Genomic DNA, 15328 nt, shown 5'->3' on the forward strand with positions numbered 1-15328 from the left:
CCTTTATTTTAAATTGAAAACTTATTCAACTGTGAAGGTATCTTGCTTTAGTCATGCATGTTAAATGGGGTGATCAGGCACATTGTGTCAGAAGGGAGGCAGAATAACAGAAAGTCCATCTCGGATTTATAGCAGAAGCTTAACAACATGCAAACGCACTGCAATGTCATTTATATGTAGTGACAAATGCTTTCTTACCATCTTTGGCTGTGGCTGAGATGATAATATTCACTCCTAATAAACTCCAGAGAAGTACAGTGAATGTCGCCATAGCTGCAGGATCAGCTCCAGTGCACTTGATCTGATCTCTCAGTAAGCAAACACGTTGCTTAGTCAGAGCAAAGAGACTGAACTTTGCCTTTCATATCTTGCACCATGACTGTTTATTAGCTAGACTTTTAACGAATCGTTCACCAGGCTCGACATTCAGCCTACATTTCCACTGTCTTCACATATTCAAAGACCTCTGTGATTATATTTACAAACAAGTTAAAGTCACTTAGGTTTGCCTAAAGGAAAAGTCTGTTTGGTTTCAGTTGATGCTTTGAGAGTGGAGTTTGAACCTGTCCGAGACATATTACATTAACACTTTTCCCAGCAATGCACATATTTTGCTATAGAAATGATTCCCATATAAATCAAAACCCCAAGCAAGATTGACATAGTATGATGCATGATTTTAAATGTTTATACACGGAATCGCAACTCCTCTCCTGCCCTACAAGTGTACTAGTGCATCTTAAAAAAAACAGAATATTGTAAGAAAAAAATTATTTTTTTTGTAATTTAATTCACAAAAATTAACTTTCGTATAGTCTATACTCATTACACATTAAGTGAAATATTTCAAGCCTTTTTTGTTTTAATTTTGATGATTATAGGTTACAGCTCATGAAAGTCAGAAATACAGTATCTCAAATTATTAGAATATTTTATTTTGAGTTTGAGTAAAACAGTATAAATACCGTGTATCTTTCGGTCTAGTTCAGTACACGCAACCACAATCATGGGGACTCTCTCGTGGACTCTATTGTGTGCGCTGTAAACGACTCGCACCTGCCCAGGATTTAAGCGCAATCAGTGCACCTATATAAAAACTGTGAAAACACACTTACTTTGTGAAGTATTGAGTTGCATTGCTAACATGTTACTAAGCCTTATTTGGTTTCCTGATCCCTAATTTCCTTTTTCTCATCTACAATAGCCTGTTTGTGGCGGCACGGTGATGTAGTGGTTAGTGCTGTCGCCTCACAGCAAGAAGGTCTGGGTTTGAGCCCCGTGGCTGGCGAGGGCCTTTCTGTGCGGAGTTTGCATGTTGTCCGCGTGGGTTTCCTCCGGGTGCTCCGGTTTCCCCCACAGTCCAAAGACATGCAGGTTAGGTTAACTGGTGGCTCTAAATTGACTGTGAGTGTGAATGGTTGTCTGTGTCTATGTGTCAGCCCTGTGATGGCCTGGTGACTTGTCCAGGGCGTACTCTGCCTTTTGCCCGTAGTTAGCTGGGATAGGCTACTATTTTATTAACCTTGCCTGCGACCCTGTAGGACAGGATAAAGCGGCTAGAGATAATGAGATGAGACAATAGCCTGTTTGTGCCTTGCTCGACCAATTGCCTGTTTCACTGTTTTATGATTTTTGCCTGCCATTCTGGATTGTTCACCTGTATTAATAAACACACCTTCTGCGGTTACATATGTCTCCGATAGAATACTTCTCACTCCCTGACAAAGAGAATACACATTCACCTGTTCATACATGTTCAGGAACAGTGAACAGGAACAGCCAGGCAATTTTTCTAGGTGTGGCCAGACTGAGACCATTGTTCACACAGGGGTGGCACATAAACTGATATCTTCTTGTTATTTTTTTGTGTGGCAAGTCGCTGTAGGTCTAGTGGTGTTTCTTGGTCACTCACTGATTAATCAGGAACAAACTAATGTTAATGGCGCTAAAATATCCACCTTCGAATGGTGCAGTTGGAGTCTTGTTCTTGACTCGATTTTCTTTTTTTAATGACTTGACTCAAACATTGGGGACTCGAGACTGGACTCAGACTCGAGGGTCAGTGACTCAACTACAACAATGCCACAGGCTGATCACATCTATGCTACGCTGCATTGATGCAGTAATTCATGGCAAAGGCGCCCCAACCAAGTATTCAGTGTATAAATGAACATACTTTTCAGAAGTTGGACATTTCTGTATTGTAAATCCTTTTTTGATTGATGTTAAGAAATATTCCAATAATTCTGACTTTCATGAGCTATAAGCAGGGCCGGCTCTGCCCTAATCTGGACCCGGGTGCAACATCGCGCGCACCCCCCCCCCAAAAAAAAAAAAAACATAGGGGAGAGCGGGGTAAGATGAGCCAGGGGGTAAGATGAGCCACCCCCTGTTTCTAAGAAACAGTAAACAAATGTGACCATGTGACCACATTCAAAGGGGGGCGGGACCATTTACTTACACTTGTGGAGAGGAGCACCACATGTCAAACTAGGTGAGGGAGATATTTATAAAAATGTGTTTTTGTGCTTTCTAAGTCAATTCCATGTTTGTCCACAGTGAAGATGATTTAGAGAAGACAAAAGTAGAATAATATTTAGACACATTAGGGTTAAGTTAGTGGCTTTCTAAGCTATGATATGAATGCTAATAAAAATAATTTTGATTAGCCTAATCCCCTTTATTAGCATTTTTCTACAAAATTGTGGCCACGGGGTAAGATGAGCCATTAGATATGGGGCAAGTTGAGCCACTGGCTCAACTTACCCCATTGGTGGCTGAGCTTACCCAATATGGATGACACTTAAGTTTTCACATTTACTGGTCATATATGACAACAACATATATATATGACATCAGATGAGGAAGACCAGTTGTTAGATGTGGGGGATTATGTTGTGGCAAAATTCACGGGGAAGAAGAAAGTGCATTTCTTCATTGGCCAGATAATCAAATTGGATGTCTTCGAAATAGAGGCAAGATTTCTCAAAAGAAGCCGGTCATGCCATGGCTCTGCAAGAAAGCCAACCTTTGTCTTCAAAGAGAAAGATGAGGCTGTCCTGTCAAGACAGGATATTGTGAAAAAATTGCCCCACCCCTTTACTGTTGGGGGGACAGCACGGAGGGAGAGGCAAATGGTGTTCCCTTGCAATTTGAACGCTTGGAACATTGAATAATGATGAAATGAATGATGGAATGATTGCTGCATGTGTTTCAACCTACTGAAAGAAATAAGATTTTTTGGCACTGCTCTACTGTTTTAGTAATTTCTATAATATAGTATATCTCTCATTCCCTCTCTAACCATCCCTCTTTCTATCTATCTATGCATATCTCTCTCTCTATCCATCTATCTATCCCTCCCTATCCCATCTCGTTCTATCACCTCTCTCTTCATCTCCCCTTCTCTATGCAACGGCCCTATCCCCCACTTGATTGACTTGACTTGATTCATTGATTGCATTTCTAATAATAAAAGTTGTTTACTTTGTTAACCTAACGTGTTTTGTGTTGGCTCAATTTACCCCACACAGTGGCTCATCTTACCCCGTGCATGGGGTAAGTTGAGCCACTTGACATTTTTTTTTCAAGAGGTAATATCACTCTAACCATAAGAGCTTATCAATTATGTTTTGCTCAGATAGTAACAGTACACTTTGAAATTTGGTATGGTGTGTAGACTGGAAGCAAAAATGGCTTTAACATGTAGTTATGATGAAAAATGTAAAAAGTGGCTCATCTTACCCCGCTCTCCCCTACCAGTCTAAATCAGGACAACCATCACATAACTATAAACATTTTATATCAACTATTTTAACTAAATGGGCTATAATAAATAAGCCTGCAGGCAGCCACGGCGGGCTGCCTCAGAAAAGTAACCATTTGTCCTACCTTAAAACTCGTTTTGCATTTTCTGCCTCCTTTTTTGTATTTTCGACCCTCCGTTTATTTTCTTTCCTTTTCTGAAAACCCGATTTGTGTCCAGACATTTTGTTCTGCTACCAACGAACTAACTCGTCAGGTCTCGTCTCTCGAGCCCGCGATGATTCCCGTGGGAAGGACAATTGATACATTTTTACAAACAACCAATAAACAGCCAATAGGGAGGTTGCAACGTTCAGGCTCTCCTTTGCTCACAGACATTCAGGAACAGAGAGAACTCTTTATTTTTTACTTTATCTTATTTTTTGGGGCCCCTCTCCACACCAGTCCCGGGTGCAAATGCTACCGTTGCTACCCCTCCAGAAAAAAAAGAGCCTGAAATATTTCACTTTATGTGTAATGAATATAGAATATATGAAAGTTTACCTTTTTGAATTAAATTACAAAAAAAAAAAACTTTTTCATGGTATTCTAATTTGTTGAGATGCACTCGTATGTAAAATCCTCCAGCATGTAGTTCCACTCCTAGACACCAGGCGTCTCTGTGATCCACCGTTCAGCCCATGGAAATTTCCACCAGGCTTGTGTATGTTACAGGCTGGATCTCAAATATTTTCCTATTGAAACAATAGGGCACTAAACAGTGAGTTGGAAGGCATTGTACTTACATACACTATATAGTGCAGCTCTGTAGGGAGTGTGGATTTGAATTCAGAAATAAATAGTAAAGAAACAGTGGTGAAACATTTATATTGAATTCAGTGTTGTGTAAATCTGATTTTTCAGATTTACAGAGTGGTGTATTTTCCACAGTGGTTGTCTATGTGAAACATCCATCCATCCATCCATCCATCCATTATCTGTAGCCGCTTATCCTGTCCTACAGGGTCACAGGCAAGCTGGAGCCTATCCCAGCTGACTATGGGCGAGAGGCGGGGTACACCCTGGACAAGTCGCCAGGTCATCGCAGGGCTGACACATAGACACCCATTCACACCTACAGTCAATTTAGAGCCACCAATTAGCCTAACCTGCATGTCTCTGGGGGAAACCGGAGCAAACCCATACATGGGGAGAACATGCAAACTCCACACAGAAAGGCCCTCGCCGGCCACGAACCTTCTTGCTGTGAGGCGACAGTGCTAACCACTACACCACCGTGCCACCCTATGTGAAACATGCATTTGTTTATTTATTTTTGTATTCATTGGCTCCATTTTCTGAAATTCACTGGGGTGCTCATAACAGCAAAGAAATCCTTGACATCATACAGTTTCATAACAACCAAAAACTCGTCCTTCTACTTCACATTTTTGTCTGTAACACTCCTTAGTGGACCTGGGCTTTGGTCTGACCTGATGTAATAACAAATGATTGTTTACTCCTGGGTGGCAGGGTGGTGCAGTGGTTAGCACTGTCACCTCACAGCAAGAAGTTTCTGAGTTTGAACCCTGGGACCGTTGTATGGAGTTTGCATCATCTGCTTGTGCACTGGTTTCCTCCCAAAGACACGTGGATTAGGTCAACTGGCTACTCAAAACTGCCCATAGGTGTGAATGTGAGCCTTTTTTTTTTGCCTCTGTGTTAGTCATTCAATAGATTGGCAACCTGCCCAGGGTGGACCCCACCTCTCACCCGAAGTCAGTTGGGATTGGCTCCAGTTTCCCCCATGACTCTGATGGATATGCAGTCACTCCAACTCAAATTTTATTCAAACAATAACTCACTCTTCTCAGCTATAAAATTAGCATTACCTATCTCCTTGTCACCCCTGTTTTTTCCTGTCTTGCCTTATCCAGGCTTCCTATAAAGGTTTGCTCTACCTGTCCCGTTGTCTCCCCTGTCTCCCTCAGTGCTCCTGTCATGCTGTCTTTGATCACCTGTCTCCCCTTGTCTCCCTCCTACTGTTTGCTGGGGGAAAAAAAAGTCGACTGTCTCCCCATCTCTCTGTCCCCAAGCCCCAAGTAAAATTTCTGTCACCTGTCTCTGCTTGTCCCAGCAGTAAAGCACAGGTTTGGGTCACTACGCTTCCTGTAGTTGGCTGCATCCCAAACCACATACCAGTGCACTAAGTAGTATGCTTGTTTGATGTAAATTATATCTTACCATAGAGGGCATAATTTTTTTTAAATTACTACTATGCTTTTTGGGGGGATAGAGGCTTTAACCAGACTTTGTTGAAAATGAATGTCTTCCAGCTTTGTCACATCACAACCGGTGTACACTTTTAGAAAAAAAAAGTACTTAACTATATCATTTCATGTTGCTGGAGTGGTACCTTCAAGTGTTCATCTTTTGTTCCTGTTGATATGTATCTTTCACATAAAACAGTGCATGGCGTGTCTTTAAAATTTTACTCTAAAAGGTCATTTTGAACCACCTGTGTACTTTAAATACAACCCCGATTCCAAAAAAGTTGGGACAAAGTACAAATTGTAAATAAAAACGGAATGCAATGATGTGGAAATTTCAAAATTCCATATTTTATTCAGAATAGAACATAGACGACATATCAGATGTTTAAACTGAGAAAATGTATCATTTAAAGAGAAAAATTAGGTGATTTTAAATTTCATGACAACACCACCAGGGCTGCCAACTTTTCGAAATTCCTTGGAGTGAGATTTTTTTTGGGGGGGGGTGACGGCAAAATTTTTCCGCACACCATGCAGTAAGTGGGAATTTTGTATTCAGTTTGATATTCACTTGTCCCCCTGCATTCTGGTGTTTTGTTTGTGGGTCGTCCAGCTGGAGATGGACAATGGGGGGGGGGTTTGAGATTTTGGATTTAGTAGATGTTCCTGCATTCTGGTGGATTTTTGGAGTGGCCTGCTGTGCCATACCTACACACTAGAAAACTACAGATGACTGCCAATGTTCCTGTAGCCCTATAGACCTGTGTTTCAGATTTAAAGGCAAGTTCATGTTTGAAAATATTTCATCAGCTAAGCCTAAACACCTTCTGAATTGAAACTAAATGTTAAGTTTTAATAACTGTTGCAAAAAATAAGATTGTCCCTCACTGACTATTCATTATGCATTTAAGGGCTTTCCCCACCACTGGGTTCAGCAGAAGATTGGCATGGGGAAAAATATCAACAGCAAAAGAACAAATAAAATGCTTAAACAGTAAGCAAAATGTGCATGTGCTACAAGAAACATTAAAATGATTAAGTTTGAACAGTATTGAAACACAAAAAGTTGAACCTTGGCCATAGGTGGGAATGTGCACACAAAGTTGGGCTTAAAAATTTTGGTCATACTTAAATAAGCTATATTAATATATTTCTTATTAATTTATTTCTTATCTATGTTTCTTATTAGTAATAGAGCATTCGTCAGGGCCTGTTATCTGACAAATATTCTCTACCTGTCTTGCGCTCTTTGAAACCCTGTCTCCTCAGTATATTGTTCTCTGTCTTTTTTTTTAATTATTCACAAGTTCAAGTTCTTTGATATTACAGGTGACCATGCTTTATTTACTTTAACTGAGCAATTACATACATCATAAATAATTAAAAATAAATACCCTGTAAATAAACAATAGGTATGGTGGCTAATGGCTCTTCTTGCATTTGTAATATTATCTCTTACTTGCTTTATTTTACAACATTTCCAGTATGGCTTCAAATAAAGTCATAAAGTATGATAACATACAGTAAACAAACTAAAAATGCGCCTTAATAAACGTGTGCTAAGGAGGTGCTCTCCCGTACTGCTTGTTGGGGAAGATAGAGGCTGTGGCACGGCAGGAGGCCTATAATGATTTAGCATGCCTAGTACACAGCTCTCGATATGGCATTAAATATTCTCACAACACTTATAGGCTAAAATGATTAAGAAACTTTATATAAGTTCATAATTACACCAGTAACACCACACATTGGCGTGCCTATGTACAAACCTGTCTGAGACACCCATCTTCAACTCGGATACCTTCTTCTCCCACCTCTTCCTCTAAATTGACGGTAGGCAATTATCCAACTTCCGGCAAGTGCAGCATCATTAGATGCGCCACCTACCATAGGGGAGTGTGTACAGAAGGGAACACCTCTCTGCCTGTTTAGCCGTGCATAAGGCGTAATTGATCAATCGCAAGTGGTTGACACGACGCAATGGGTAGCCTAGATTAGATAGATAAACTAGATTTTTTTCTAGTGAGAGAAATCGGAGGTATGGCGTGTGAGCGTGTGAAGACAATCAAATGCGTGTGTCTCACGCTCATTGCGTGAGAGTTGGCAGCCCAGACAACACATCTCAAAAAAGTTGGGACAAGGCCATGTTTACCACTGTGAGACATCCCCTTTTCTCTTTACAACAGTCTGTAAACGTCTGGGGACTGAGGAGACAAGTTGCTCAAGTTTAGGGATAGGAATGTTAACCCATTCTTGTCTAATGTAGGATTCTAGTTGCTCAACTGTCTTAGGTCTTTTTTTGTCGTATCTTCCGTTTTATGATGCGCCAAATGTTTTCTATGGGTGAAAGATCTGGACTGCAGGCTGGCCAGTTCAGTACCCGGACCCTTCTTCTTCTACGCAGCCATGATGCTGTAATTGATGCAGTCAATGATGCAGGTTTGGCATTGTCATGTTGGAAAATGCAAGGTCTTCCCTGAAAGAAACGTCATCTGGATGGGAGCATATGTTGCTCTAGAACCTGGATATACCTTTCAGCATTGATGGTGTCTTTCCAGATGTGTAAGCTGCCCATGCCACATGCACTAATGCAACCCCATACCATCAGAGATACAGGCTTCTGAACTGAGCGCTGATAACAACTTGGGTCGTCCTTCTCCTCTTTAGTCTGAATGACACGGCATCCCTGATTTCCATAAAGAACTTCAAATTTTGACTCATCTGACCACAGAACAGTTTTCCACTTTGCCACAGTCCATTTTAAATGAGCCTTGGCCCAGAGAAGACGTCTGCGCTTCTGGATCATGTTTAGATACGGCTTCTTCTTTGAATTATAGAGTTTTAGCTGGCAACAGCAGATGGCACGGTGAATTGTGTTCACAGATAATGTTCTCTGGAAATATTTCTGAGCCCATTTTGTGATTTCCAATACAGAAGCATGCCTGTATGTGATGCAGTGCCGTCTAAGGGCCCGAAGATCACGGGCACCCAGTAAGGTTTTCCGGCCTTGACCCTTACGCACAGAGATTCTTCCAGATTCTCTGAATCTTTTGATGATATTATGCACTGTAGATGATGATATGTTCAAACTCTTTGCAATTTTACACTGTCGAACTCCTTTCTGATATTGCTCCACTATTTGTTGGTGCAGAATTAGGGGGATTGGTGATCCTCTTCCCATCTTTACTTCTGAGAGCCACTGCCACTCCAAGATGCTCTTTTTATACCCAGTCATGTTAATGACCTATTGCCAATTGACCTAATGAGTTGCAATTTGGTCCTCCAGCTGTTCCTTTTTTGTACCTTTAACTTTTCCAGCCTCTTATTGCCCCTGTCCCAACTTTTTTGAGATGTGTTGCTGTCATGAAATTTCAAATGAGCCAATATTTGGCATGAAATTTCAAAATGTCTCACTTTCGACATTTTATGTTGTCTATGTTCTATTGTGAATACAATATCAGTTTTTGAGATTTGTAAATTATTGCATTCCGTTTTTATTTACAATTTGTACTTTGTTCCAACTTTTTTGGAATCGGGGTTGTAGTTTTAAGATTACACTATATCCACATTTCCAAATCAAAGATACATTTTAAAGGCACAGAAGATATGGTGCCACATCAGCAACAAAGAAAGGTACAGATTAGTAACCTTTTTTGCACAGAAGCCTGACTTTGTATATAAACGGACACTCCAACTGGTAGGTGTCGTGCATATTATGTTCAAGTGGGGCTAAATCCAGGATTTTTTTTTTAACCAGTTACTCTAGGTGGAAAAACATGTCTGGTATGGTGGGGCAGTAGGCAGCATTGCTGTCTCATAGTTCCAGTGCCCTGGACTCGATCCTGAGCTTGATCCTGGGTTACTGCCTGTCTGGAGTTTTGCATATTGTCCTTGTGTTCATGTTCTTTATTCAGAATGCTGCTGCCAGATATTCACAAAGACAAAGCGGTATGAACACATTAATCCAGTACTCAGATCGTTCCTCTGGCTCCTGAATAGATTTCAAAATGCTGCTCTTGTCTGCAAATCATTAAATGGGCTAGGTCCTACTTATATTACTGATATGATGGAAAAATACAGACCTATTAGACACCGCAGATCAGTGGAGTCTGACCTGTTAACAGTCCCTAGAGCCAGAACTAAACATGCTGAGGCAGCTTTCAGCCACTATGCTGCAGTCAGTTGGAATAAACTTCCCAAAGCTTTGAGATGTGTAGGACTGTAACCATTTTCAAAAAACAGATTGAAAACCTCTCTCTTCACCTGTGCCTTTAGACCAGTTAAGCTGTTGTACTTCTAGCACTACATTTTCTTTATTTTCTAGCTCTTATGTTTAATTTCTATTGTTCTCTTTTGCTTCAATCTATGTAAAGCACCTTGAATTGCCTTTTTGTATGAAACGTGCTAGATAAATAAACTTGCCTTGCCTTGCCTTTCATGTGCGTTTTCTTCAGGTTCTCAGGTTTCGTCCCACCTCCAAAAAACAGGCAGGTACATGGATTAGCTCTAAATTGCCCCTAGGTGTGAACGAGTGTGTGAATGTGTATGTCTGAATAGTATCATCTGGAGTAAATTCTTTTGCCTTGTCTTCAGTGTTAGTGGGCTCTGATACACCACGACCCTCTCTAATGGACTCACTAAAGTACACATCACACAAAACTTTCTGCATAAATGTGTCATTTAAATACAATTCACACCAGGACTGAACTTCATTCACTTATTATTTAGGGCCCCACCAATGTTTTCAGTAGCAGTAGGCCATGCCGACAAGGGATTTGTTTTAGTATTATTATACAGTTTTATGTTGTTTTTTTGGATACTTTTGTGCTACTCGTTACTGTGTCCTGTTATACTATTTTTGTTTATGGCACTTGTTCAGGGGCGGCACGGTGGTGTAGTGGTTAGCACTGTCTCCTCACAGCAAGAAGGTCCTGGGTTCGAGCCCAGTGGCCGGCGAGGGCCTTTCTGTGCGGCGTTTGCATGTTCTCCCCGTGTCTGCGTGGGTTTCAGCCGGGTGCTCCAGTTTCCCCCACAGTCCAAAGACATGCAGGTTAGGTTAACTGGTGACTCTAAATTGACCGTAGGTGTGAGTGTGAATGGTTGTTTGTCTCTGTATATCAGCCCTGCGATGACCTGGCGACTTGTCCAGGGTGTACCTCGCCTCTCACCCATAGTCAGCTGGGATAGGCTCCAGCTTGCGCACAGGATAAGCGGTTACAGATAATGGAGGGCACTTGTTGAACGATCTGTTCAATCCTTCAGATATAGTCGATAGACGATCTGTCGCGACAAGCAGTGTACCCAGTTCATCAAAACTGTGTTCGCCCAGGACTTTCAGCTGGCTCACCATCTAAAAGATACATGTCATCTCCAATCCTTTCACCCTCAAACCAAATGGAACATTTAGAAAGTCTTGTTTGATGTACTCTGGGTCCCTGCAAATGGGTGTAGTTTTGAAAACCAGCTGGGACCCAATATGCATATGCCATTCTCTATTCCTGTGTTGATAAGAAATAGAAAACATAGAGCACATTTAACCCAGGGGGTAAACCAATCGAATCTCCTTCCTGTTTTAAAACAATATCAGAGTGCACAAGCAGATATTACTTCTAGACTTTCTGTAAAGCTAGCTCTTCTGAACGTTAGATCACTTTTAAACAAGTCATTTTTAATTAATTATCTTATCTGCAAACACAATCTTGATTTTTTGCTTCTAACTGAAACTTGGCTGGATCAAGCAAATAGTGCTACCACCTTTATTGAAGCAGCTCCCCCAAATTTAAATTTTTTGAATGTTACCCGACAAGGGAAAGGTGGAGGGATCGCAAATATATTCAAAGTCTCTTTTCAATGTAAACAATCCTCACTTGGTGATTTTACATCCTTTGAATACTTATGTGCACTTGTTACATGCTCTCCTAACATATTATTATTAACTATTTATAGGCCTCCGAGACATTCAGCCAAAGTCTTTCTTGAAGAGTTTGGTGAACTGTTGTCAGTCATTTGCTTAGAGTTTGATTGTCTTATTATATCTGGGGATTTTAACTTGCATGTAGATAATACTGAAAACACTTATGCCAAAGAACTACTTGCACTTATTGACAACTTCAACCTAGTACAACATGTACAGGGGCCGACCCACTCTCGTGGTCATATCCTTGACCTCGTTATCGCAAAGGGTCTTACTGTTTCTACTACTGTTGTTGACCTGGCCTTATCTGATCATTTCTGTGTTTTCTTTGATGTTTCTATGTCTCCTCACATTCAGAACAGCTCAATGACTATGGGTAGGAGAGTCATAAAAGACAACACGTGCTCTCTTTGAGCAAGCTCTCTCTCGGATCTCAACCAAAATGTCAGACTCTGTAGATGATTTACTGGAAATTTTTAATTTAAATATGACCCAAATTATGGATGATATTGCTCCATTCAAAATCAAAAGAGTCAATGATAAGCAGAAAGCACCATGGAAGCAATACCCGGCTGTTAAACTGCTAAAGAGAGAATGTAGAAAGACTGAAAGAAAATGGTGCAAATCTAAACTTCACATTCATTATCAAATCCATAAGGAGATGCTTTGTAATTATAATTATGAAATTCGTAAAGCAAGACAGTCTTTCTTCTCCAATATCATAAACAGGAATATGAACAATGCCCGTGTGCTATTTTCAACAGTAGAGAAGCTAACTAATCCCCCACCACAATTAGCACCTGAACTTCTCTCAGTTAGTAAATGCAATGAGTTTGCATCCTTCTTCAGAGGTAAAATTGATAAAATACGGCAGAATATTGCTCATAATATATCTCAGCTGCAAAAAATTGAAAAACTGCAATCACCAATGACACAGATAGATAACTTCAACACAATGTCAGAATTTTGTTTAATTGATTATGAGACTCTTGAAAAAACTGTACAAAATCTCAGTTCCTCAACATCTGAATTGGACATTCTGCCCACCAACTTTTTTAAGTCTGTTCTTTATTTTATAATTACAGATGTGCTTCAAATTATAAATACATCCCTAGAGACTGGCGTTGTTCCTGTGTCCCTGAAAAAAGCCGTTGTAAAGCCCCTACTTAAAAAAAATAATCTGGATCCTTCAGTATTAAATAAGTACAGGCCAATATCAAATTTACCATTCATCGGGAAAATCCTTGAAAAAATTGTCTTCAATCAATTAACTGCCTTCTTGATATCAAACAGCCGTTTTGATAATTTTCAGTCAGGTTTTCGTGCCAATCATAGCACTGAAACAGTGCTGATTAAAGTTATAAATGACATACGTCTTAATACTGATGCAGGCAAAACATCGGTCCTGGTATTACTGGACCTCAGTGCAGCTTTTGATACTGTTGATCACAACATACTGCTATATCGACTTGAACACTGGGTTGGATTGACTGGTGAAGTTATCAATTGGTTAAATTCATACTTAAAAGATAGAAGCTTCTTTGTTACCATGGGAAATTGTTCCTCAATGTCAATGTCCTTGACCTGTGGTGTCCCCCAGGGGTTGATTCTTGGACCATTACTTTTCAACCTTTATATGCTCCCACTTGGGCAAATTATCAATAACAATTCAATTTTGTATCAATGCTATGCAGATGACACCCAAATTTATTTTGCTTTATCACCTAATGATTATGCCCCCCTTGAATGTCTCTACCAGTGTATCGATCAAATCAACAACTGGATGGCACAAAATTTTCTTCAGCTGAACTCAGATAAAACAGAAGTAATTCTATTTGGAAAAAAAGGTGAAAGACTCAGGATTACCAGTATTCTTGACACAAAAGGGATTAAAACTAAAGAAATGGTTAAAAAGCTTGGTGTTTTCATTGACAGCGAGCTAAACTTTGACAGTCACATGAAAGCAATCACTAAAACGGCATTTTATCACCTAAAAAACATTTCCAAACTAAGAGGACTTATGTCAAAAAATGATCTGGAAAAACTGATACATGCCTTCATCTCTAGTAGGGTTGATTACTGCAATGGCCTTTTCACAGGCCTGCCAAAAAAGACCATCAAACGACTTCAGCTGGTGCAAAATGCAGCGGCGAGGGTTCTCACACGAACAAAAAGAACAGAGCACATTACTCCAATTCTAAGGTCCCTTCACTGGCTTCCAGTAAGCTACAGAATTGACTTTAAAGCATTGCTGCTGGTGTACAAATCTCTAAATGGTACAGGGCCCAATTACCTCTCTGATATGTTGCAGCGGCCTAACCCAATCAGATCTACCAGATCGCAGCAGAAAAATGTACTATTAAAACCAGTTGTTAAAACAAAGTGTGGTGAAGCAGCTTTTAGCTACTATGCAGTGCAGCTATGGAACCAACTGCCAGAGGACATTAAAAATGCTCCTGCTGTTGGCAGCTTCAAATCTAGGTTAAAGACCAAGCTGTTTTCAGATGCTTTCTGTTAAATAATTAATATTGTCTTCTTTACATGTTTTATAATCTGTACTTTTACAGTTTCTGCATGTTTCAAATTTTACTTAACTTTTATTCTATTTTATTCTGCTGTTTTTTTCTCCGCCTATTTGAACTTCTACTTCATTTTATTATTTCATTTCTACTATTGTTTAATTCTTATTATATTTTTCCCATTTATTTTATGTAATTTTATTCTCTATTGTCTACTGTTTTGCTTTTACTTCTGTAAAGCACATTGAACTGCCACTGTGTATGAAATGTGCTATATAAATAAACTTGCCTTGCCTTGCCTTGCCTTTGGTTTAGTTTAAGATTTCACTTTTTCCATTTCCAAGTTCAACATCAGAGCACTGGGTATCGGCCATTCCCCTGTACTAATCCAGTGCTGACACTGCCACAGGAATTTCTGTACTATCATGATTGTGCCTTGCTTCAAAAGATATAGACAGCATTATCTGTGAAATGTCAGTCACCGTCACATGCATTCACTGCATAAAATACATCCGTGTACTGAACTGAATGAAAAACATGCCAAATCTAACCAATACCAGCTCTGTATATGAGGTCAAATTATCAGCCCTGATACTGATAATCAGTATGATATTGGTGCAATACTTGTTTGATTTCTTGATAACTTTCCTTTTACTTTATCAAACAAGCAGCCAATTAGAAAACGTGTCAGCTTAAGTAAGTCTGCATTTAACCCATCCGAAGCAGTGAACACACACATGCCCAGAGCAGTGGGCAGCTATGCTACAGCACTCAGGGAGCAGTTGGGGATTAGGTGCCTTTCTCAAGGGCACTCCAGGGCAAGTTAACCTAACTGCATGTCTTTGAACTGTGGGGCAAACCAGAGCACCCAGAGGAAA

At 40.1% G+C, this 15328-nt stretch overlaps 1 protein-coding gene across 1 annotated transcript in view; it reads right to left on the bottom strand.

The window, feature by feature from the left end:
• ces2b (carboxylesterase 2b) overlaps nt 1-4305 on the bottom strand; it is a 54660-nt gene extending 50355 nt beyond the window's left edge. The window contains exons 1-2 of the mRNA XM_060915021.1: nt 3892-4305; nt 199-308 (exon numbers count right to left, since the gene is read on the bottom strand). Of these exons, the coding sequence (XP_060771004.1) occupies nt 199-308; nt 3892-3989 (208 nt within the window). The 5' untranslated portion in view covers nt 3990-4305. The remainder of the gene's footprint in view (nt 1-198; nt 309-3891) is intronic.
• Between the last annotated feature and the right edge of the window lie 11023 nt (nt 4306-15328).

Source organism: Neoarius graeffei, chromosome 2 (assembly GCF_027579695.1).
Source record: "Neoarius graeffei isolate fNeoGra1 chromosome 2, fNeoGra1.pri, whole genome shotgun sequence".
Classification (NCBI taxonomy): Eukaryota; Metazoa; Chordata; class Actinopteri; order Siluriformes; family Ariidae; genus Neoarius; species Neoarius graeffei.